Source organism: Somniosus microcephalus, chromosome 20, assembly GCF_052327205.1.
Source record: "Somniosus microcephalus isolate GS21.2 chromosome 20, FLI_Smic_1.0, whole genome shotgun sequence".
In the NCBI taxonomy this organism is placed as follows: domain Eukaryota; kingdom Metazoa; phylum Chordata; class Chondrichthyes; order Squaliformes; family Somniosidae; genus Somniosus; species Somniosus microcephalus.
The window spans coordinates 13,312,386-13,334,985 of record NC_141006.1 but is presented as its reverse complement, the minus strand read 5'-3'; the positions used below and the strand labels follow the sequence as shown (position 1 = coordinate 13,334,985).

The 22,600-nt window shown below is 50.2% G+C and overlaps 1 protein-coding gene across 7 annotated transcripts in view; it reads left to right on the top strand.

Annotated features, from left to right (window-relative positions):
* col16a1 (collagen, type XVI, alpha 1) overlaps positions 1-22,600 on the top strand; it is a 636,201-nt gene that overhangs the window by 366,899 nt on the left and 246,702 nt on the right. For all 7 annotated transcript variants that reach the window (XM_085962342.1, XM_085962338.1, XM_085962337.1 and 4 more), the window contains 3 exons: positions 16,501-16,536; positions 17,388-17,423; positions 20,075-20,197. In XM_085962342.1, the coding sequence (XP_085818468.1) occupies positions 16,501-16,536; positions 17,388-17,423; positions 20,075-20,197 (195 nt within the window). The remainder of the gene's footprint in view (positions 1-16,500; positions 16,537-17,387; positions 17,424-20,074; positions 20,198-22,600) is intronic.

The following is a 22,600-nucleotide window of genomic DNA, read 5'->3' as shown; positions in this document are numbered from 1 at the left end:
AAATTGCTGGAGTATTCCGTAGAATTAGTCCCCAGCCATCCTGGCCATCTCCCTTGGTAGAAATAGGTGGCGGTTTCCTCAACCTCTCGCTTCCCCGTCCCATCCGTCGCGATGGGGGCTGTGTCCCCGGAACACCCGAATACGATGACGTCCTTGGTGCGGCCCCGGTAGGCCAGCCCGCACCCGATCACCGCGATCCCTACGAGAATCCTTTCCATTGTATCCCTGGTCTCTGTAATCGACAAGATGATGTAGCCAGGCTCCCAACAGGTGCTGGCCTAATTAAACGGACGCGCGGGTCCCTTGACCCCGCTTCCAAACAACCACACATACTGGGCAGACTTTGAAAACTACCCTTTAAACATCCCGTCATCTCAAACTTTACCCATCTTAAACTAACATTAAAATTACTTACACTTAACATCTTTACCTAAACCTATATACAGCGCCGCCCTCCTTCGGGCGGCCTACCTAATTCATGTGAGGGCTGCAGCGCGCCGCTTCCTGTGGTGGGGCTGCACTGACCTTTGGCTTTGATCCCCCGCAGCCTGTCTCTGCTGAACGGGAATCGTGCCTTTCTCGGGCTGCTCTGTACCGAGGTTGGGGAAGATAGGGAGAGTTGGGCCATTGCTTTCTGGGCTGGGGCGTTCGAGTTGACCTACGAGGGGCTGCCTTGGGTGAGGCTCCCAGGGCTGATGGACAGGGGGTTGGGGCTTTCACCGTCACAGCCTGTGGTCCCACCACAGCTGCTGGCTCCGGCTCCCTTCCCTCAGGCTCCGCCCCCCCGGGGCCGGGATTTGTGGTATCCGACTCCACCTCACCTGTCCCTACAGGTAGTGAGTCTCCGCCCCCAATCCTTACCTCCCCTAAGCTTGAGTCGAGGGCGGGATCTTCGTCCTCTGACTCATCCTCCTCCGTGATTGGGTCAAGGGCGGGGTCGAGCTGTTCGGGCTCTTCCTCGTCCGAATCCCAAATCAGAGGGGAGACCTCCCACTCCAATGGGATGACTCCTCCCTTCACGCAGGCCACTGTTCCAGCCTGTGTGGCCTGTGACTCTGTCGCAGGCTGAGGATTTTTGTCCTCAGACTTGGCCCCTGTTGTTGGCCCTTGTGCACCCGCCTTAAACAGTTTGCACTGGTTAATGTGAAACCATTTAGTACGTCGGGGCACCTTCACTGCATAAACCATGGGGCTGGCCTTGTCTACAATGCTGTAAGGCCCCATGTACAGTGGTTCAAAACTCCCCACCCGGGCATAGTTCCTAACCATGACCTGGTCTCCGACTTCCCACTCTTGTTGCTTACGAGGTTCCAGCAACAGTCGGTTCCCCTGATGCTGTCTCCCCATGTTCCCAGCCGCCTGCCCATAAATCTGCTTCAGGCGTTCCAAAGGGTCTGGACGAACTTGTCTCGTTTCACCTCTTGGAGCTGGCCCTCAGTGAGCACCGGGGCTAGTACATGGGTGGGTGTTCGCATGATCCTTCCAGTCATTAATTCGTGCGGGGAGTACCCCGTACTTTTGGACTGGCTGGCTCGGATCCCCATGAGGACGAAAGGCAGGACCTCCGCCCATTTCTGGGGCGAGCCCATTGTCTCTTTCCTCAGCTTTTCCTTGAGGGTCCGGTTCATGCGTTCAACAATCCCGGATGACTGGGGATTGTACACTACGTGCCACTTCCCTTCAATGCCCAAGAGCATGAGGGTGTTCTGCATCACTTGACCGGTGAACTGACTCCCTTGGTCGGACTCAACAAAACGGGGGAGTCCCCACCATGAGAACACTTCCCGGATCAAGATCTTGGCAGTACCCAGCGCCGTAGCTGTTCTACACGGGAAAGCTTCTACCCATTTGGTGAACACATCCACCAGGACAAGGCAATACTTATAGCCGCCCTGGGCGGCGGGCAGGGGCCCTATGTAGTCGACCTGAATCGACTGCCACGGTCCCTCTACCCTCCTGATGTGCCCCATGGGCACCTTCCTTTTCTGGGGGTCTGGGTTGTTTGCAGCGCACACAAGACAGCTCCCACAGAACTCGCGGACATCGTCCCTCAGTCCCGGCCACCATCCCGCCTGCTCTACCCATTGCCAAGTAACCTCAGGCCCGGGGTGTCCTGCCCCTGGACCCTCATGGGCCAGTTGAAGAAATTCCCTCCGGTGCTGCTGCGGCACAACCCACTGCTCCTCTCGGAACAGCATGCCTTCCTTGACTGAGAGGGCTGCCGTACTGTACGGACCCTCTACCTGCTTGCCCTCAGCAATGGCTTTGAGGACCGTTTTTAGGGCGGGATCCAGGGTCTGGACGGTTTTTAGGTCTGGGGGCAGTGTCACCTCTGTGTTCCCTGGAGTCCCCCCCCCGCCTTGGATCGCCGCCACGGGTCCGGGTCCATAGGGGTCCCAGAAAATGCCGTTGCGGGCACCCTCTCTGGCAAGCGCATCCGCCTGCTGGTTGCCCTGACTGCGGGGTTCTGTGGTGGAATGAGCCTTCACCTTGTGGATGAACACCTCCCCTTCCTCCCCCACAGCTGCCAGGATCTTTTCCAGCAAGGGCTTAACTGTTAAAGGCCGTCCGTCCGCGGAGGTATATCCGCGGCGGGACCAGATGGCGAGGTATTCCGTACACGAATTGCACGTGAACATGCTGTCCGAGCAAATCGTGTATGGGGTTGGGAAGATCTTGGGGTGGGTGACCACGTATGCCACCGCGGACAGTTCAGCTTGCTGTGCGCTCATGGTGCTGGGAGCTTAATTGCCAAGGCAATGTTTGCTGTAGGGTCATAAACTCCACACCCTGTGAGTCGTTCACCAGCAGATACCGTGCTGGAACTGTCTACATAGATCTCGCGGCCTGTGGGGTGTATCCCGGCCCGTAAACCTATGTTAACCTCCCATACCCCTTCGACGGAACACCGATGGGCTGTTCCGGGATATACCATGTTGGCTGCGAGCTTCGGCTCGCAGAGACCTTTAACTTTGAGATCCATCTGGGAAAGGAGGAGGGTCCAGCACACAATCCGGGCGCTGCTTACAGTCCCATCCTTGATCCTTCCATCCAGAAGCATCTTTGTGGGGGTGTGATGGGTGAGGAGAGTGATGGGAGAGGTTCCTGTGAAGAGCACTGATCTGTTCACAGCCCAATGCGTGGCCAGGAGATGCCGTTCGCAATTGGAAAAACTCCTCTCCACATCCGTGAGTACCCTGGAGGAATAGACCACTGGTCTCAGCTTGCCGTGTCGCTCCTGGAGCAGCACGGCGCTCAGGCTGTCCCCACTCGCGGCTACTTCCAGGAAAAACTCCTTCCCCCCATCTATGGCCCCTAAAGCTGGCGCGGTCTGCAGATCTCTTTTCAACTTCTCGAATGCTGCCTGACACCCCTCATCCCAAGACCACTCGACTCCCTTGTGTAAGAGTCGGAGCAGCGGGGCTGCTGTGGCTGCATAGTCCTCGATGAAATCCCTGCAGTACCCGGTCAACCCCAAAAAGGACCTTACACCCGTTACTGTGTTAGGGATCGGTAGATCCTGCACCGATTCCCGTCTAGCCTTATCTATGGCTCTTTCTCCAGCGCGGATGGCCAGACCCAGGAATTTCACCTCCTGCTGGCCGATCTGTGCTTTCTTTGGGTTTACTTTGAAACCCTTCCTTTCAACAGTTCCAATAATTCGGCTAATAGTGGGCCGTGCTCCTCCCTTGAGTCCGTGAACAGGAGTAGGTCGTCCACATACTGCACTATCTGATTGGGCTGGCTGAATTCTTTTAAACTTCCCGCCATGCATTGATGGAAAATGCTGGGGCTGTTGTGAAAACCCTGTGGCAAGCAGTTCCAGGTGTACTGTTGTCCTTTAAAAGTAAAGGCAAACTTGTACTGATCCTCCCGCCGTAGCGGAATGGACCAGAAACCGTTTGAGATATCCAGCACCGTGAACGTGGTCACGGATGCTGGAATACTCCCTATTAGGTCGGCAACTGCTGCTACCGTGGGCGCGCAGGCTGGGATGTTACTGTTGAGGACTCTATAGTCCACCGTGGCCCTCCATGAATTGTCCGGCTTCTTTACCGGCCACAATGGGGAGTTCACGTGGGTGGCTATTGGTCTCAACACGCCCTGCTGCACCAAGGAAGATATTGCTGTCTCCATGTCGGGTTCTGCCTCCTTGAGGAAGTTATACTGCTTTTGGGGCCGGATCATGGGGTCCCCATCTACGCTGACCGCAAACCCGGTGACCCTCCCACAGTTGTGTTTGTGGGTGGCAAACGTGGTCAGATTGTCCGACACAAACGCTTGCAAGTCCGTTGGGACGTCCGCGACCAGAAGTTCGAGGTCGTAACCCCCTGACGGCTTCATGGTGCACAGGGTCCTCTTTTCTCCCTTCCCTGGGATCACGACTACCTTGCCTAACCCATTCTCGGCTCCCCAGAGACAGTGATTTCTAAGGTCCACGAGGATTCCGTGTTCCACCAAGAAATCAGCCCCGAGGATGCCTTTCCCCCCCCCCCCTCATTCCATTTCAATAGGATGCACGTCCATGTGGTGTGGAGTGCCCCCAAATGAGTGGAGAGCGGGATGGAGTACACGCCAGCCTGTTCTCTGCCTGTGAAACCCGCTACTGAGAAGAGAGCCTGGGTAGATAGAGGTGAGGCAAAAGGCTTAGCTGTGTGGATCACGGTGCATGATCCTCCCGTATCCAACAGGTAACTACCCTTTTCCTTCTCCATCTCCATCTCCACAACGGGTCTTCTCCACGCGTCATAACGGAGCGGACACAGGTAGACGGGCTGCGCGGGCTTCTGTCATTTGGGCGCTTCGGTTGGGGTTGGGGAAGCAACAGGGCTGTTGACGACTGCCACCTTCCCCTGCGAGGTCATTAGAGACCGCATTGCCTCTAAAACCGACTCGATCGTGTCGGGATGGATCGACGCATCGGCTCCCTTCTCCCGGACGGGTGTTTGGGCTGGGGCTGCGGGAGTTTTTCCCTTTAAATCCTTCCAGGGATTTCTACAGCCCCGGCGCCAATGACCCTCCCTTCCACACCCGTAACAACTGCTCTTGGCTTGGGGGGCGCGATTCCCCTCCTGATGCCATTCCTTTTTAGCAGGAGCTGCAGGCCTCGCCTCATGCACCTTTCCTTTTGAGGAAGGCACCTCCCTACTCTTGTTGTTCCTGTAACTTATCGTGAGCTGATCAAGTACTACTTCCTCCGTGGAGCGGGGGTTAGTGGGGTCAAACCATGCTTTTGCCTGCTCCCTCACTGGCGGCAAGCAATTGGCGACCAGACACTGGAGCCAATGAGCCCTTTGGTCATCATTTAGCGCGTTCCGGTCCGGTCCTCCCGGGCAGCTGCGCCGGTACACTGGCCACAACCTTCCGGCGAAAACCCGTGGGGGTTCTCCCTCGAGCTGTACCGTCCTTTCCAATTGGAGGAACGGAGTTCCGTCACCCTCCCCTATAATCTCCAGGACCTCATCCCGTATTTCCTCGTACGTCTTTCGCCCCCTTTTGCTCTCGTCAGGGAGACACTGGAGGAGTGAGCTGTCCAGGGAGAACAGCAGCATTTTGGACTGTTCAACCCTGTCGCAGTCATTAACTGCTGCGGTCTGCTCCACGTCCCTAAAATGGACGGAGGGATCTCCTGACTCGGAGAGTTTTGGGATGTGACTTATCATTTCCCTTAGCTGTCGTGCGCTATGGGGCATTATGATCTGATTCACGAGGGGTCCATCCTCGCCATCCTGGTCTGGACCGAGCCTCCGGTGTCGCGTGGGACACATCGGTGCCAGTCCCGACTCCACTACCTGGTGTTGCTCTACCTCAAGAACCCCTGTGTCTGACTCCTCCGTTTCCTTCCCCGGAGTCCAAGACTCATCATAGACAGGAGGTGCTGAGGGCTCGGGGGTTGGTGCCCTAACTGTCTCTTGGGGAATCGGTCTTTTGGATTCCTTGGCCAACAGTAGCTGGCTCGCTGGTGGGTTTATGAGACACACCAATCTGTTTGCCTTGGCTAGGGCCGTTCTTAGGTCCTCTAGTTCCCGGTGGCAGGCGCTGTGGTCGGTGTTCTCAGACCCATCCTGCATGGCCATCTTATATGCTGCCCTGGCCCCCAAGATACTTTCCTCCTGTGTCGCTACCTGTTTAGCTAGGCGGAAACACCTCTCTCTCATTCTACCTTCACTGGCCTTGGCCTCAATGACCTGACATTCCAAATACCCTATCCAGGTCTCATGGCGGTGAGTTACGGATTGGCGTTCCTGATTCAGTGCGTTAAGCGATTGAATCAGTTTCTGACCTCCCGCAACCTTTTCCTCTACTTCTGTGAGCAACCCGTTGATCTGGGCTGTCTGTGCTACAACGACCTGGTCCAAAAGCTGGACTTGCTTCTTGTAGCACATCAGCCAGACCGCCTTTTCTACCGATTTCTTATGCTCTTTGCCTTCTGTCCACTTGATGGCTGCGTCTAGCGGACGCCTATCTCTCAATAGGTCAGATATCCACTGTTTTGTGAGGTTTACCTTCCCAAAAACATAGTCCGCTATCCTTTCATCCATCACGTTTCGTTTATTTAAACCTTGATCTAACATGCTACATTCCTGCTGCCAAGGTCCTGCCACGGTCGCCATTTCTGTAGGGGGTTTCTCTTGCTCGTTCTGGTCTCCTACCAGGCTTCGTGCAATAATTACCCTTGAGTGGTTCGACCCACTCTCCCCTACGGTTCTAGACCTTGGACTTAGGTGCAGGGAACTGTAGTGCAGAGAAAGACTCAATAGACCAGGTTGAATAGCACGAAATGGATGCTTTTATTATTAAACAGTTTGCAGCATTATAAAATACATGTCATAAGCACAGATCAGAGCGACTACAAGCATGCACATATCTATAAACTTAATTCCATGGAAATGGGAAACACACGGCACATCGAAAAAGGGGGAACACATTACGATTACCCTTACTCCCTCCCCTATACCTAGACTGAGTTTCGACCTGAGGAACTCGGAATCATGCTCACCACTTTCAGATTCGCAAAATAGGGGGTTCGCAGCCTTTTGGCACAGCTTTCCGTCGTCACGTGGATTTGGAAACTTCTGGCGCAGTTTGTTTTTCTCTCTCACTCTCTCTCAGGCGAGGAGGCAGTGGACACAGCCTTGATGAGCGCTCGTCATGACTGAAATCAGTTGAAACCTGCTGAATAACTGGATACACATGGGAGAGTCCGTTTATTTCTCTTTCCCGCCTGGCTTAGGCTTTTCCAGAGGGTGTCTTCTCCTTCGGCCTGGGTCGTCGATGATCTCCCGACAAAAGTACCCGGGCCACCCTCCTTCGTCTTCCCGTTGTGGCTGAACCTTGCCTGGCCGAACACCGACCATGCTGCCTTAACCGAAGAGTCCGTCCCGAAACGTGAATCTGAAGCGAAGCGCCGAAACGTACTCCCAAGCGTTGAAGAAGATGAAAACCGAAGTGAAGTCCGAAGCGAAGCGTAGCGTCGAGGTGAAGCGTACTGATGGACTTTTCAATCCATAGTTATACCCTTTTGGGACAGTCTTATCTCCCGCCAGATCATAGTCCAGTCTTTGTAATATTTTTGGCGGGCAGAAATCTCTGCAGGGGCGCTTTGTCTTGTAACGGGAGCCGGTGATAGCTTATCTGGCCTTCCTGGGCCGATGATGTCTTTTACTTTGTCATCGTAACTCGGTTCGTATATTGATCGGTCTGGAGATTGCCCTTGATGGCTGTTAAACGGTTTTTCCTTTGTACAATAAATGGGTTTAAGTGTTCATTCAATTGTCTGCCCATATCTTGATGGGCCCCATCCTGTTGCCTGAAACTGTCTTGTACTTAGAATCCAATTGAATATGTATGCCCATTTCCCTGAGTTTCGGTTTCCCGATACTGGCTTTCGCGGGCTTACTGTTCTCAATCCACAAGCCTGTCTGGCTTGCAGTAACAGAAATCAAATGGTCCAAGAAACTGATCACGAGGTCCGGTGGCCATTTTGTATGCCCCTTTTTATCAAAGGGTTTTCTGTATAAGCTTCTTTTGGTCAATAAAGCTGTATTATTAATCCTGTTTTCTTGCGTGATTATTTAATGAAAATTTCCGAATCTTACAATAGTCAGCATGGCTTTGTCAAGGGTAAATCATGTCTGACCAATCTGATTGAATTTTTCGAGGGGGTGACTAGGTGTGTGGATGAGGGAAATGCTGTGGATGTGGTTTACATGGACTTCAGTAAAGCTTTTGACAAAGTCCCGCATAGGAGACTGGTCAAGAAGGTAAGAGCCCATGGGATCCAGGGTGCCTTGGCGCGTTGGATCCTAAACTGGCTGAGTGGCAGGAGGCAGGGGGTGATGGTCGAAGGTTGCTTTTGTGACTGGAAGCCTGTGTCCAGTGGGGTACCTCAGGGATCGGTGCTGGGACCCTTGCTGTTTGTGATCTACATAAATGATTTGGAAGAGAATGTAAAAGGTATGATCAGTAAGTTCGCAGATGACACGAAAATTGGTGGGGTGGTAAATTGCGAGGAGGAAAGCCTCAGGCTACAGGACGATATAAACGGGTTGGTCAGATGGGCGGAAAAGTGGCAAATGGAATTTAACCCTGAAAAGTGCAAGGTGATGCATTTTGGACGGACAAATAAGGCAAGGGAATACACAATGGGTGGTAGGACCCTAGGAAGTACAGAGGGTCAGAGGGACCTTGGTGTACATGTACATAGATCCCTGAAGGCAGCAGAACAGGTAGATAAGGTGGTTAAAAAGGCATATGGGATACTTGCCTTCATTAGCCGAGGCATAGAATATAAGCGCAGGGAGGTTATGATGGAGCTGTACAAAACGCTGGTGAGGCCACAGCTGGAGTACTGTGTGCAGTTCTGGTTGCCTCACTATAGGAAGGATGTGATTGCTTTGGAGAGGGTGCAGAGAAGATTCACCAGGATGTTACCTGGGATGGAGCGCCTCAGCTATGAAGAAAGACTAAACAGGCTGGGGTTGTTTTCCTTGGAGCAAAGAAGGCTGAGGGGGGACCTGATTGAGGTGTACAAAATGATGAGGGGCATAGATAGGGTAGATAAAGAGGAACTTTTCCCCTTAGTAGGGGGGTCAATAACAAGGGGGCATAGATTCAAGGTAAGGGGCAGGAGGTTTAGAGGGGATTTGAGGAGGAACTTTTTCACCCAGAGGGTGGTTGGAATCTGGAACTCACTGCCTGAAAGGGTGGTAGAGGCAGGAACCCTCACAACATTCAAGAAGCATTTGGCTGAGCACTTGAAATGCCATTGCATACAAGGCTATGGGCCAAATGCTGGAAAATGGGATTAGACTGGACAGGGATTGATGGACGGCGCAGACACGATGGGCCGAAGGGCCTCTTTCTGTGCTGTCTAACTCTATGACTCTATGACTCCATGACAGTGGGAGTGAATGGGAAGGGGTTTGGTCCATTGGGATTCTATACAGTGGGAGTGAATGGGAAGGGGTTGATCCATTGTGATTCTATACAGTGGGAGTGAATGGGAAGGGGTTTGGTTCATTGGGATTCTATACAGTGGGAGTGAATGGGAAGGGAACTTGATCCAATGGGATTCTACACAGTGAGAGTGAATGGGAAGGAGGTTTGATCCAATGGGATTCTATACAGTGAGAGTGAATGGGAAGAGCACTTGATCCAATGAGATTCTATACAGTGGGAGTGAATGGGAAGAGGACTTGATCCAATGGGATTCTATACAGTGGGAGTGAATGGGAAGGGGTTTGATCCAATGGGATTCAATACGGTGCAATTGGTTTGGTCCATTTGAATTGTATGTTTGGAACTACTGTGAGGTTTCCTGGAGTCGACTGTTATGAAGATTAGTTTTACTGTTAACTGGCTGGGACTGTGCACAGACCTGCAACATGTCCTGCCTAGTCTGTATTTGGAGAATAAATTGGAAGAGAGTCAAAACCTGTGCAGTCAGCAATTGCCAAAAACTCCAGTAAGTGAATGTGCCAAACAGGTGAACTGGAATGACTGGAGCAGTTGAAATAAGGACTGGAAACTTCTGACAGATGTCACAACTTGATTCGGTTCATATGTTCAAGTACTTCTCGGTGTAAGAGAGACTTCAATTACCTGCTGCCTGGCTTGTGCAACTATTGCAAGTGGCAACTAGGAGAGCCAAGGTTGAACAGACAGGGCAGGGAGCCACTAAGTCAGCACAAGATTGCTGAATCCTCCTCTCGCCTGAGCCTACTTTGCTGGGCATTCTGCTCCATCAGCAACACAGCAGGTCCTATTGTCAAATATACACTCCTCTCCCAAGCTGGATATACAACTGGCTCAACTTACATAGAATTACAGAATTACATCGAATGTACAGCACAGAATTCCGGCTCCGTGTTGAAGAGCTGGAGTTCGAGCTTCAAACACTGAGACACATCAGGGAGGGGGAGAGTTACCTGGACTCTGTGTATCAGGAGGTAGTCACACCAATTAGATTAATTAATTCAGATGTAGTCCGTGGCCAGGGTCAGGATGGTGTGACTAGAAGTGAGGCAGGTATGGGGATCCAGGAGGTAGTGTTGGAGGAGCCGCAGCCCTTGCTCTTGTCCAACAGGTTTGAGGCTCTTACTCCCTGTGAGGATGGGAACAGGGACTGCGGGGAGGATGAGCAACCTGGCCACAGCACCGTGGAGCGGGGGGCCATTCAAGTGGGCGGAGTTAAAAGAAATGTTGTAGTGGTAGGGGATAGTATCATTAGGGGGATAGATAGAGTTCTTTGCAGCCGAGAACGAGAGTCCCGAAGGCTGTGTTACCTGCCCGGTGCCAGGGTTAAGAACATCTCCTCTGGGCTGGAGAGAAACTTGGAGTGGGAGGGGGTGGATCCAGTTGTCGTGGTCCATGTTGGTACCAACGACATAGATAGGACAAGGAAGGAGGTTCTGCTGAGGGAGTTTGAGCAGCTAGTGGCCAAATTAAAAAGCAGAACCACAAGGGTAATAATCTCTGGATTACTACCTGATCCACGTGCAAATTTGGCTAGGGTAAATAAAATTAGAGAGTTAAATGCGTGGCTCAAAGACTGGTGTGGGAGAAATGGGTTTTGCTTCCTGGGACACTGGCATCAGTACTGAGATGGGAGAGAGCTGTTCCGTTGGGACGGACTTCACTTGGCCAGTGCTGGGACTAGAATCCTGGCGAATCGAATAACTAGGGCTGTAGAGAGGGCTTTAAACTAATTAATGGGGGGGAGGTTTTTAGAGAGCGAAAAATAAAAATGACAGCGGAGAAGGCAATAGAGCAAGGTAGCAGTGGGGGAATTAAAAACCAGAGCGTGTCAGGAAGGGACAGAATGTATAATGATAAAGGTAAAGTAGTAAAAGGGGTAAAAGCAGGAATAAATTGTCAGAAAACATATTTGAAAGTTCTTTATCTAAATGCACGCAGCATTCGTAACAAAATTGAAGAGTTGACGGTGCAAATAACTACACATGGGTATGATCTGGTGGCCATTACAGAAACATGGCTGCAAGATAATCATGACTGAGAACTAAACATACAAGGGTATTTGACAATTAGGAAGGACAGACAGGAAGGAAAGGGAGGTGGGGTTGCTATGTTAATCAAGGATGGAATCACTGCAATAGTCAGAAATGATATTGGGTCAAAGGATCAGGATAGTGAAACAGTTTGGGTGGAGATAAGGAATAATAAGGGGAAAAAGTCACTAGTGGGCGTAGTCTATAGGCCTCCTAACAGTTGCAACTCTGCTGGTCGGAGTATAAATCAGGAAATAGTTGGGGCTTGTAATAAGGGAACAGCTATAATCATGGGGGATTTTAACTTTCATATTGACTGGACTAATCAAATTGGGCATGGCAGCCTTGAGGAAGAGTTCATAGAGTGTATTAGGGACGGGTTCCTTGAGCAGTATGTAACTGAACCAACCAGGGGGCAGGCAATCTTAGATCTGGTCCTGTGTAATGAGACAGGATTAATAAAAAATGTGCTAGTAAAGGATACCCTTGGAATGAGTGACCATAATATGGTTGAATTCCAAATTCAGTTTGAGGGTGAGAGAGTTGGATCTCAAACCAGCATACTGAGCTTAAATAAAGGAGACTATGAAGGTATGAGAGTAGAATTGACTAAAGTGGACTGGGAAAACAGATTAAAGTGTAAGACGATACAAGAGCAGTGGGCTACATTCAAGGAGATATTTCACATCTTTCAAGATAAATATATTCCACTGAGGAAAAAGGGGAGTAAAAGAAAAGACAGACATCCGTGGCTTAGTAAAGTAATAAAGGATAGTATTCGACTGAAAACAAGGGCATATAAATTAGTCAAATCTAGTGGGAGGATAGAAGATTGGGAAGCATTTAAAAGCCAGCAAACAATAACTAAAAGATTAATTAAGAAAGGGAAGATAGATTATGAAAGTAAACTAGCAAAAAATATAAAAACAGATAGCAAGAGTTTCTACAGCTATATAAAAAGAAAAAGGGTAGCTAAAGTGAACATTGGTCCCTTAGAGGATGGGACTGGTAAACTAGTGGTGGGGAACATGGAGATGGCAAAGACGCTGAACAAATATTTTGTATCAGTCTTTACAGTAGAGGACACTAAAAATATCCCAACACTGGACAAACAGGGGGCAATGGGGGGGGGGGGGGGGCGAGGAGCTAAACACGATTAAATTCACTAAGGAGATAGTACTCAGTAAAATAATGGGACTTAAGGCCGATAAATCCCCCGGACCTGATGGCCTACATCCTAGGGTCTTGAGAGAAGTGGCGGTAGGGATTGTGGATGCATTGGTGATCATTTTCCAGAACTCCCTGGACTCAGGAAAGGTCCTGGCAGATTGGAAAACTGCTAATGTAACACCCTTATTTAAGAAGGGAAGTAGACAAAAAGCTGGAAACTATAGACCAGTTAGCCTAACATCTGTGGTTGGCAAAATGTTGGAGTCCATTATTAAGGAAACAGTAACAGAGCATTTGGATAAACACAATTTAATAGGACAGAGTCAGCATGGTTTTACGAAGGGGAAGTCATGTTTGACAAATTTGCTCGAATTCTTTGAGGATGTAACATACAGGGTGGATAAAGGGGAACCAGTGGATGTAGTGTATTTGGACTTCCAAAAGGCATTTGACAAGGTTCCACACAAAAGATTACTGATCAAGATAAAAAATCACAGAATTGGGGGTAATATACTGGCATGGGTGGAAGATTGGCTATCTAACAGAAAACAAAGAGTTGGGATAAATGGTTCATTCTCGGGCTGGCAATCAGTAACTAATGGTGTTCCGCAGGGGTCAGAGCTGGGACCCCAACTCTTTACAATCTATATTAACGATTTGGAGGAAGGGACCGAGTGCAACACATCCAAGTTTGCCGACGATACAAAGATGGGAGGGAAAGCAGTGAGTGAGGAGGACATAAAAAACCTGCAAAAGGACATAGACAGGCTAAGTGAGTGGGCAGAGATTTGGCAGATGCAATATAATGTTGGAAAGTGTGAGGTTATGCACTTTGGCAGAAAAAATCAAAGAGCAAGTTATTATCTAAATGGAGAGAAACTGCAAAGTGCTACAGTACAAAGGGATCTGGGGGTCCTGGTGCATGAAACACAAAAAGTTAGTATGCAGGTGCAGCAGGTGACCAGGAAGGCCAATGGAATCTTGGCTTTTATTGCGAGGGGGATGGAGTATAAAAACAGGGAAGTCTTGCTGCAGTTATACAGGGTATTGGTGAGGCCACACCTGGAATACTGCGTGCAGTTTTGGTTTCCATATTTAAGAAAAGATATACTTGCTCTCGAGGCGGTTCAGAGAAGGTTCACTCGGTTGATTCCAGAGATGAGGGGATTGACGTATGAGGAAAGGTTGAGTAGGTTGGGACTCTACTCATTGGAGTTCAGAAGAATGAGAGGCGATCTTATCGAAACATATAAGATTGTGAGGGGGCTTGATCGGGTGGATGCGGTGAGGATGTTTCCACTGATGGGTGAGATTAGAACTAGGGGGCATAATCTTAGAATAAGGGGCTGCCCTTTCAAAACTGAGATGAGGAGAAACTTCTTCACTCAGAGGGTAGTAAATCTATGGAATTTGCTACCCCAGAGAGCTGTGGAAGCTGCAACATTAAATACATTTAAAATGGAGATAGAGATTTTCCTAGCAGATAAGGGAATTAGAGGTTACGGGGAGAGGGCAGGGAAGTGGACGTGAGTCTAGATTCAGATCAGCCATGATCCTATTGAATGGCGGAGCAGGCCCGAGGGGCCGTATGTCCTACTCCTGCTCCTATTTCTTATGTTCTTATTAGGCCATTCGTTCCAACTGGTCTATGCCGGTGTTTATGCTCCACACGAACCTCCTCCCACCTTACTTCAACGAACATTATCAACATATCCTTCTATTCCTTTCTTTCTCATGTGCTTATCTAGCTTTCCCTTAAATGCATCTATGCTATTCGCCTAAACTTCTCCCTGTGGTAGCGAGTTCCACATTCTATCCACTCTTTGAATTTCTTATTGGATTTATTAGTGACGATCTTATATTTATGGCCTCTAGTTTTGCTGTCCCCCACAATAAGGTTTGATCTCACCTGGGCCATTGGGGGCAACACGTGAGCCGGAACGAGCTACTTCCCAAGTGGGAGGGAGAGAAGTTCCTTCTTGGGTCATTCTGTGCCCCTGTTACACCCACATCAATGGAGAGATTCAACAACATCACTGGCGAGGTGTTGAAATGGGTAGTAAACCCGCCCTGTGATGTTGGCAGTGATGTGGACACTGGTGGGGAGTGGCGAATGAGTCGGAAGAACATATCAAATGGAAAAGAAGAAAGGAAAGGCAAGTGACAGGATTGCTGAGTGCAACATAAAACCAGCTGGCAGTTTTCCCAAAGTGGCTATTTTTATCTGCTGCGTAGGGAATTTCTGATCCAATGGTCTTGGCAAGCTTAACCTAGCTGCATTGATGCAAAGGAAACGTCACCCGTGTGGCCAGCAAGTTTCCTTTTACTTTGACTTCATTGCTTTTATTCCAAGTTTAGCTGAATGCTGATCTTAGCAAAATCTTCCTGGTGAGAGAGATCTTGCTGAATTCCAGGCTCTTGTCAGCCAGTCTCTTCAAATCATTCAATCAATCTTAGCTTTGCATTGATCTTTGCTGGGTGTTCTGAACTTGCTCACTTCAGGCTTTATTATGTTAGGAGGCAGATTGGCAGCTTTGTATATACCGCTGGTCTTTAAGCTGAGCTGTGAAATATTTAAAATCTATCATTACTCATGCATATCTTCCTCAAGATTTTCTCCTCTTCGTTCCTTGTCACCTCACCCCAATCCCTGACAGGACAAGGACAACTGCCCTGCCACTAGGCCTATGCTGCTGTTGGGCCTGCTGCTATCCAAGATCCAAGTCTTGCTTTTCCCTCTCGCTCTCTCTCACTGGGAAGTCCAACTTGTCTGCGCTTGCCTTGGTAGCCAGCCTGAGATCAGAGCTCGACGTGTGGAGTACCGTGGGATCAAACGCAACGGTTGGTCCGGAGTTTCCAGAAACAATGTAAACCAGCGAGTTACGCCGGAATTTCCTGAGAATCTCATTAGCATACGGTGGAAGGTATAAACGGGCCTAAAACAAGTGGGAATCAGCGTAAACAATCGGCATTCGAAGAAAGCACCAAACCTACACCAGGGTCCTTCTTTAACTCTCTCTTTATGCATGAAGATTAAAGCTTGAAGCTGTCGAACTATCAGGGGGTTATGTTAATGAGTGGCAGAGGGTTTCAGGGGAGATCTTGTGGAATCACAGTGGGAGGGGGCTGTATCCCTGGGGGAGGGGAGTTATCTATATCCCAGAGGAGCTGCTTGCAGAGGGGCTACCTGTATCCTAGAGGAGCTGTCTGTATCCCGGGAAGGGGTGGAAGGGGGCTGCCTCTATCCCTGGGGGAGGGGAAGTTTTCTATATCCCAGAGGAGCCGCGAAGGGGGCTACATGTATCCCTGGGTGGGGGGCTGCATTAGCTTTAATGGGAACCCCAGTTTCAAACCCTCCCAGGAACCGTTCCAAACTGACCCAACCTGGGGTAAGAAGACACTTCTGACTGTGCTTGCTGTGCACTGAGTTAGGAGATACTGCCTTTCACAGGTTAGGACATTCTCCCCTAGTCTTTCCTTCTCCATCAGGGAATCTCAGCAATATTCCCTGTTTCTGCTGTTTTACCAGGACCAGCATTTTTTAGACGCACTTGTAAAATTTTATCATTAATCAATCACCTCCTTAGACTGAGGTTATTGAAACTCGAGCGAATTGACTGTATAAAATGTTCGAGAGTACTGGTGGTGTTTGTCACCACACGTTTCCGTCTGGAGGGCAATGGTCGCGGGAATGTAGACGGAGCTGCTCAACTGTCAGAGGATTCTGACGGACCGACTGTCTGGTCTGTGAGTCGTCTGTATTGAAAGGCACTGAGAGATGTTACAAGATATCTGATTATCTTTTCAAATTCCATCCAAGGGCAAGGCTGAAACTCCAGGAACACAGGGTGAGAAGGTAAGTTACAAGAACATCCTAATTAGACCTGTATCCCTGCATTAGTAGGATTGTGGGGAATTTATTGGGATCAGAGGCCGGCTGGCGTGGGGTATTTATTGGGATCAGAGGTCGGGTGGTGTGGGATATTTATTGGGATCAGAGGTCGGGTGGTGTGGGGTGTTTATTGAGATTAGTGGTCGGGTGGTGTGGGATATTTATTGAGATCAGTGGTCGGGTAGCGTGGGGTATTTATTGGGATCAGAGGTCGGGTGGCGTTGGGTATTTATTGGGATCAGAGGTCGGGTGGTGTGGGGTGTTTACTGAGATTAGTGGTCGGGTGGTGTGGGGTATTTATTGGGATCAGAGCTCGGGTGGTGTGGGGTATTTATTGGGATCAGAGGTCTAGTGGTGTGGGGTATTTATTGGGATCAGAGGTCGGGTGGTGTGGGGTATTTATTGAGATCAGAGGTCGGGTGGTGTGGGGTATTTATTGGGATCAGAGGTCGGGTGGTGTGGAGTATTTATTGGGATCAGAGGTCAGGTGGTGTGGGGTATTTATTGGGCTCGGAGGTCGGGTCATTCAACACTACAAATTGCCTGTCTAACTTTATAATGCACTTTGTCCAGTTACTTTTCATGATATCATTCCACTGTCCCGTGTTCAGACTCTGGGCAGGACCTGGCATCTCCTCAGAGAATTGGAAGTTTAACTAGCAGCTGACTTGGAAATTTTCCATCTTAAACAAATATGTGTTCGGACATTTGGATGTTTGATTGTAGTTTATTTGGACTCTGTCCCAGCTGATGTAATCTTATAACAGAACATGTTATTCCTTTATCTGATGAATCTTTGTTTTAATTTCACTCAGGGAGATACAGGAGATTCTGGTCTGAAGGGAGAGAAGGTGAGTTCATTAACTGTTGAAAGCCCAGATACCCGATCCATAAGTCCATCGTAGCAAAATGTTAATTCCCTTTACATGGCCAGAAACACATGCTTCCTCTGTCCTGTGCCTCACATCTCAGGGCCACGAATGGTAGACCAAGATAATTGGCAAAAGAACCAGCAGGGACATGAGGAGAATTGAGATAGAGGATCAGCCATGATCATATTGAATGGCGGAGCAGGCTCGAAGGGCCGAATGGCCTCCTGCTGTGCTGTATCATTCTACGATTCTAAGGTCCCAATCTAGGCCTCCAGGTACATTCTGCTGAACCACTCACCATAGGTAATGGAGCCTTCTACAGTTCGAGCTTTTTAAAGTGGTATTTACCCCTTCAAACAGCCTGAAAACAGGTTCTGTGACTGGACCACACCCCTTGCGATCTGAAATCAGCTCTTGTAGAGCTAAACTGGCCCCAAACTGACCCATAACCCTGATTTTGATTCATTGTGTGTTGGAATTTTTGGCTTGAGTCAATCAGGCAACAGGTGGCCTATTAAACCAGTTCTGTACAGGTTAAGCAACTAATCTCATTTATTTATACTTATTAAAATCATCAAGGATATCGGGGAAATATGATACAATACAAGTAATAATTTGCAACACATATGTCCAGAGTAAGTCCTTAAAGAATTAGCGGCTCTTACAGATTTTCTTGTGGTGACACAGTGTATTGTCACATGACTCCGGGAGGGAATTCCCGGGCGACGTGAGGCAGCTGCTCACCCAGTTTGAGAGTTTGAACCAGGCTTCAGAAATAGTGAGCAACACAGAAAGATCCATTTCTTATAAACTTTTAATCCTTTTGCGGATAGACAAAGTTATTTTGACATGTGTGAATAACTTCACTTCATATTTTCCTGAGATCAGGGGCCGCATTCACCGCTTGCTGGTGGGATAGAGGGAGGGTGTGATTTCCGGTCACCCCATGATCCCGACCCATTTTCCTGGGGTGGAGCAAGGGCGTCGGGCAGATTCCTGCCAGCAATATGGAGCTCGCCACGGCAGAGAAGGGGAATCAGGCCCACGGTGGAGAAGGGAAATCAGGCCCACGGCGGAGAAGGAGAATCAGGCCCACGGCGGAGAAGGAGAATCAGGCCCACGGTGGAGAAGGAGAATCAGGCCCACGGCAGAGAAGGAGAATCAGGCCCACAGCGGAGATGGGGAATCAGGCCCACGGCAGAGAAGGGGAATCAGGCCCACGGCAGAGAAGGAGAATCAGGCCCACGGCAGAGAAGGGGAATCAGGCCCACGGCGGAGAAGGGGAAGCAGGCCCACGGCGGAGAAGGGGAATCAGGCCCACGGCTGGGAAGGGGAATCAGGCCCACGGCGGAGAAGGGGAATCAGGCCCATGGCGGAGAAGGGGAATTAGGCCCACAGCGGAGAAGGAGAATCAGGCCCACGGCGGAGAAGGGGAATCAGGCCCACGGCAGAGAAGGGGAATCTAGCCCACGGCGGAGAAGGGGAATCAGGCACACGGCAGAGAAGGGAAATCAGGCCCACGGTGGAGAAGGGGAATCAGCCCCACAGCGGAGAAGGTGAATTAGACCCACGGCGGAGAAGGGAAATCAGGCCCATGGCGGAGAAGGAGAATCAGGCCCACGGCGGAGAAGGGGAATCAGGCCCCTGGTGGAGAAGGGGAATCAGGCCCACGGCGGAGAAGGGGAATCAGGCCCACGGCGGAGAAGGGGAATCAGGCCCACGGCGGAGAAGGGGAATCAGGCCCACGGCGGAGAAGGGGAAGCAGGCCCACGGCAGAGAAGGGGAAGCAGGCCCACGGCGGAGAAGGGGAATCAGGCCCACGGCGGAGAAGGGGAATCAGGCCCACGGCGGAGAAGGGGAAGCAGGCCCATGGCGGAGAAGGGGAATCAGGCCCACGGCAGAGAAGGGGAATCAGGCCCACGGCGGAGAAGGGGAATCAGGCCCACGGCGGAGAAGGGGAATCAGGCCCACGGCGGAGAAGGGGAATCAGGCCCACGGCGGAGAAGGGGAATCAGGCCCACGGCAGCACCAGAAGAGGCAGACAAGGTCCTAAGGTGGCAAGAAAGTGAATCAGTCCTCCTCCCTGACGCTATTTATATGCGTGGGAGGAGGACATTGAGGTCGCGGCTAGCACATAGCAGTAGGGCTCACCGTCCGATTGTGCCCCAATTTCTGCTGCTATCCCCTCCAATTTTGGCCAGGTTTCCAGTCAGAAATCTAGCCCCCAGATCATCATCATCCCATGGAATGTCACTGAGAATGTAAATGGGGAGTGAAGTTTGTCCTGGGCAGTCAGGCAAAATGGACGATAGCAAATCGCCCGCCTCTTTTACACCCTGACTGAATTTCTGTTCCACTGGCTTCGAGGGAAAAAGAAAATCGGGCGGGTGTGAAACGAGCGTCTTGCCCTATCGCTCAAGATCAGTTTCACCCCCACATTGTCTGGCACCTGAGACACCTCAATGCCTGCAGACACGGATACTCACAGCTGCTAACTCAATATTCCTGTACACGTATCTGTGTAACTATCGTATATAATCATTCCTCTGTTATTGTGTTGGGAAGGCTGGAGGGAGAGAAACTAGATCACTCACCAATGTGAAATATCTCACCTCTGTGCCGTGAAATAGGGTGACTCGTGCAAGATCTGTCCACAACTCCCCAATGAGCTTGGAAACGTTGTGGGACTTCCAGGACCACCGGGACCTAAAGGTGACCCGGGGCCCCCAGGAGTTCGAGAAGCCGGAACACCTGTAAGTATCCAAACGGAAGGGGGTCCGGGCGTCAGAGAGGAAATAAGTCACACAGGCAGGAAATGACCTCACACTTTATATCCTTGAATTGGATATGCTCATTGGTCGTGGGATGGTTTGGGGAGATCGTGACATTTATCTCTTGGTCCATGTCACTGCCCCACATTAAAGCAAATCTCCCCAATGTAGAGGAGACCACATCCCCAATGTAGGGGAGACCAAACGTAGATTGGGTGACCACCTTGTGGAACACCACCGTTCAGTCCATAAAGATGACCCCGAACTTCCGGTCGCCTGTCATTTTAATTCACCGCCCCATTCCCACTCAGACCTCACTGTACTCGGGCTCTTGCATTGTTCCACGGAAGCTCAGCGTAAGCTCGAGGAACAGCACCTCATCTTCCGATTAGGCACTTTACAGCCTTCCGGACTCAATATCGAGTTCAACAATTTCAGATCATAACCTCAGCCCCTATTACATTTTTACTTATTTTTTATCCACACCTTTGTTTTGGCCCTTTCCCCCCCCTTTTTTTCTCTCCCACATGGCAGCTGTCTCCTATTCTGCCAGCGCATTTCACACCTAATCTAGAGCTGTCTTTTGTCTCCACTAGTCCGATCACCATCTCGTCTCGTTTTGAATACCTCTTAATGTCTCTTCACTTCTCTTTTGTTCTCTCCCAGCCTGGCCTTTTAATCTATTTCATTTCCTGTGCTTTTTCAGTCTTGACAAAGGGTTTGTCCCGAAACGTTGACTCTATTTTCTCTCCACGGATGTTGCCTGGCCTGCTGAGTTTTTCCAGCATTTTCTGTTGTTATTTCGGATTTCCAGCATCTGCAGTATTTTGCTATCATACTAGAGTTGTTTGTGGGTTTGAGTTTGCCGGTCCTGTCCCAGGGCTCGGAATGGCCCCTGTGACCTTTGCAGGGACCAGCTCTCTGACTGATCTTTAATTCTCACGTAGAGCAGTCACTGGCCGCAAATTTCCTCAGAGCTGCTGAGTCAGAAGGTCATAGATCCAGATGTCATTATGGGCTTGAACACATTACCTAAACTGACACTTCGGGAATGAGGGAGAGCTGCATTGTCGGAGGTGACGTCCCTCGGAGGAGATGTAAAACCAATTTACCATCTGCCTGTTCACATAGATGTTACGTTCCCATGGCCTGAATTTTCCTTCACTATTCTGGCCCAAATCAGGGGGGATAGTGGCAGAAACAGCTGGGAAGATCGGGTGTTGAGGCCTCGCAGCCCTGCCCTTGATTTTTCTCCCCTGCCCATGTCAGAACTACCACTGCCCACCCCTTCCACACCCAATGCAAATGCTGACCGGGAGGTGGGGCCTGAGTTCCCTCCTGTCTGCCCCTCTTCCCGCTCCTCCCCGGCACTGCTAGGTGAACCCCAGGTGGTCGTCCCTAGAGTCGCGATGGAAAAAGCCCGGAAATGTGGGAATGGAGGGAGAGGGCCTTGTCGTGGCCTCCTCTCCCTCCAGATTGCCCTTCAGTCACCTACCTACATAGGCCTCGGTTTTGGAACCTTGAGCTGACTGCTTCTTTGAGGCGCTGCGGCCACTTTAAGTGCCCTCTCAGCCATTGGATGCTGTAGATGCGGGCCCACTGCAGCACCTGCAAGAGATTCAGAAGGAGACGTGATGACGAGTCGCGAGTATATTTTATTAATAGATTTAAAAGAACGCACAGCAGTCACAGAGTTAGCAAGCTGACTCACTCGCAAAACACAATCCTTACGTTCAAGAACAGCCTAGTACTTCAACAAGTTACAGCGATTAATACAACAGACACGATATTAGCTGGTCCTGCTGGGAGGAGCATTGAGCTCAGGACCCTCTTCCTCTCTGTCTCCACATGTGGGACTTCTTGTACTATTTTGCAGCTTGCCCGTGTTATTTGTAGCCCGTCAGTCTGGCTATTGTGGGAGATCGATAGCAGCTACATCCAATCATGGACTCCCTGGCCTGCTGGAAAAGCATGCTGGGATACTTAGCCATTCTAGGCTATCTCTTCCAGACCGCTTGGATATTTCAGGCTCCTGCGTTCCGTCAGTGATCCTGCCGGGAGCTCCCCATAAATACATAATGGGGTCGGGGTGGCAGGCGGAAGTACCCCCTCCCCTACCCCGACAGGAGCAGATTATGGGAATCAGCTCCATGTCTCTATTTGAAGAAGTGCAGGGAGTTGTCCCAGTCTCCTGGCCAACATTCCTCCCTCGGCCAACACCACCAGTTAAAAACAGAATGATGGTCGTTCATTGGCTGTTTTGTGGGATCTTGCTTTACCCAAATTGGTTACCACGCTTACCTGAATAAGTGATTTCATTTCAAGAAGTAATTCAAAGGCCGTGACGCGTTTGGGACAGCCTGAAGTTGTGATAAGCCATCATAT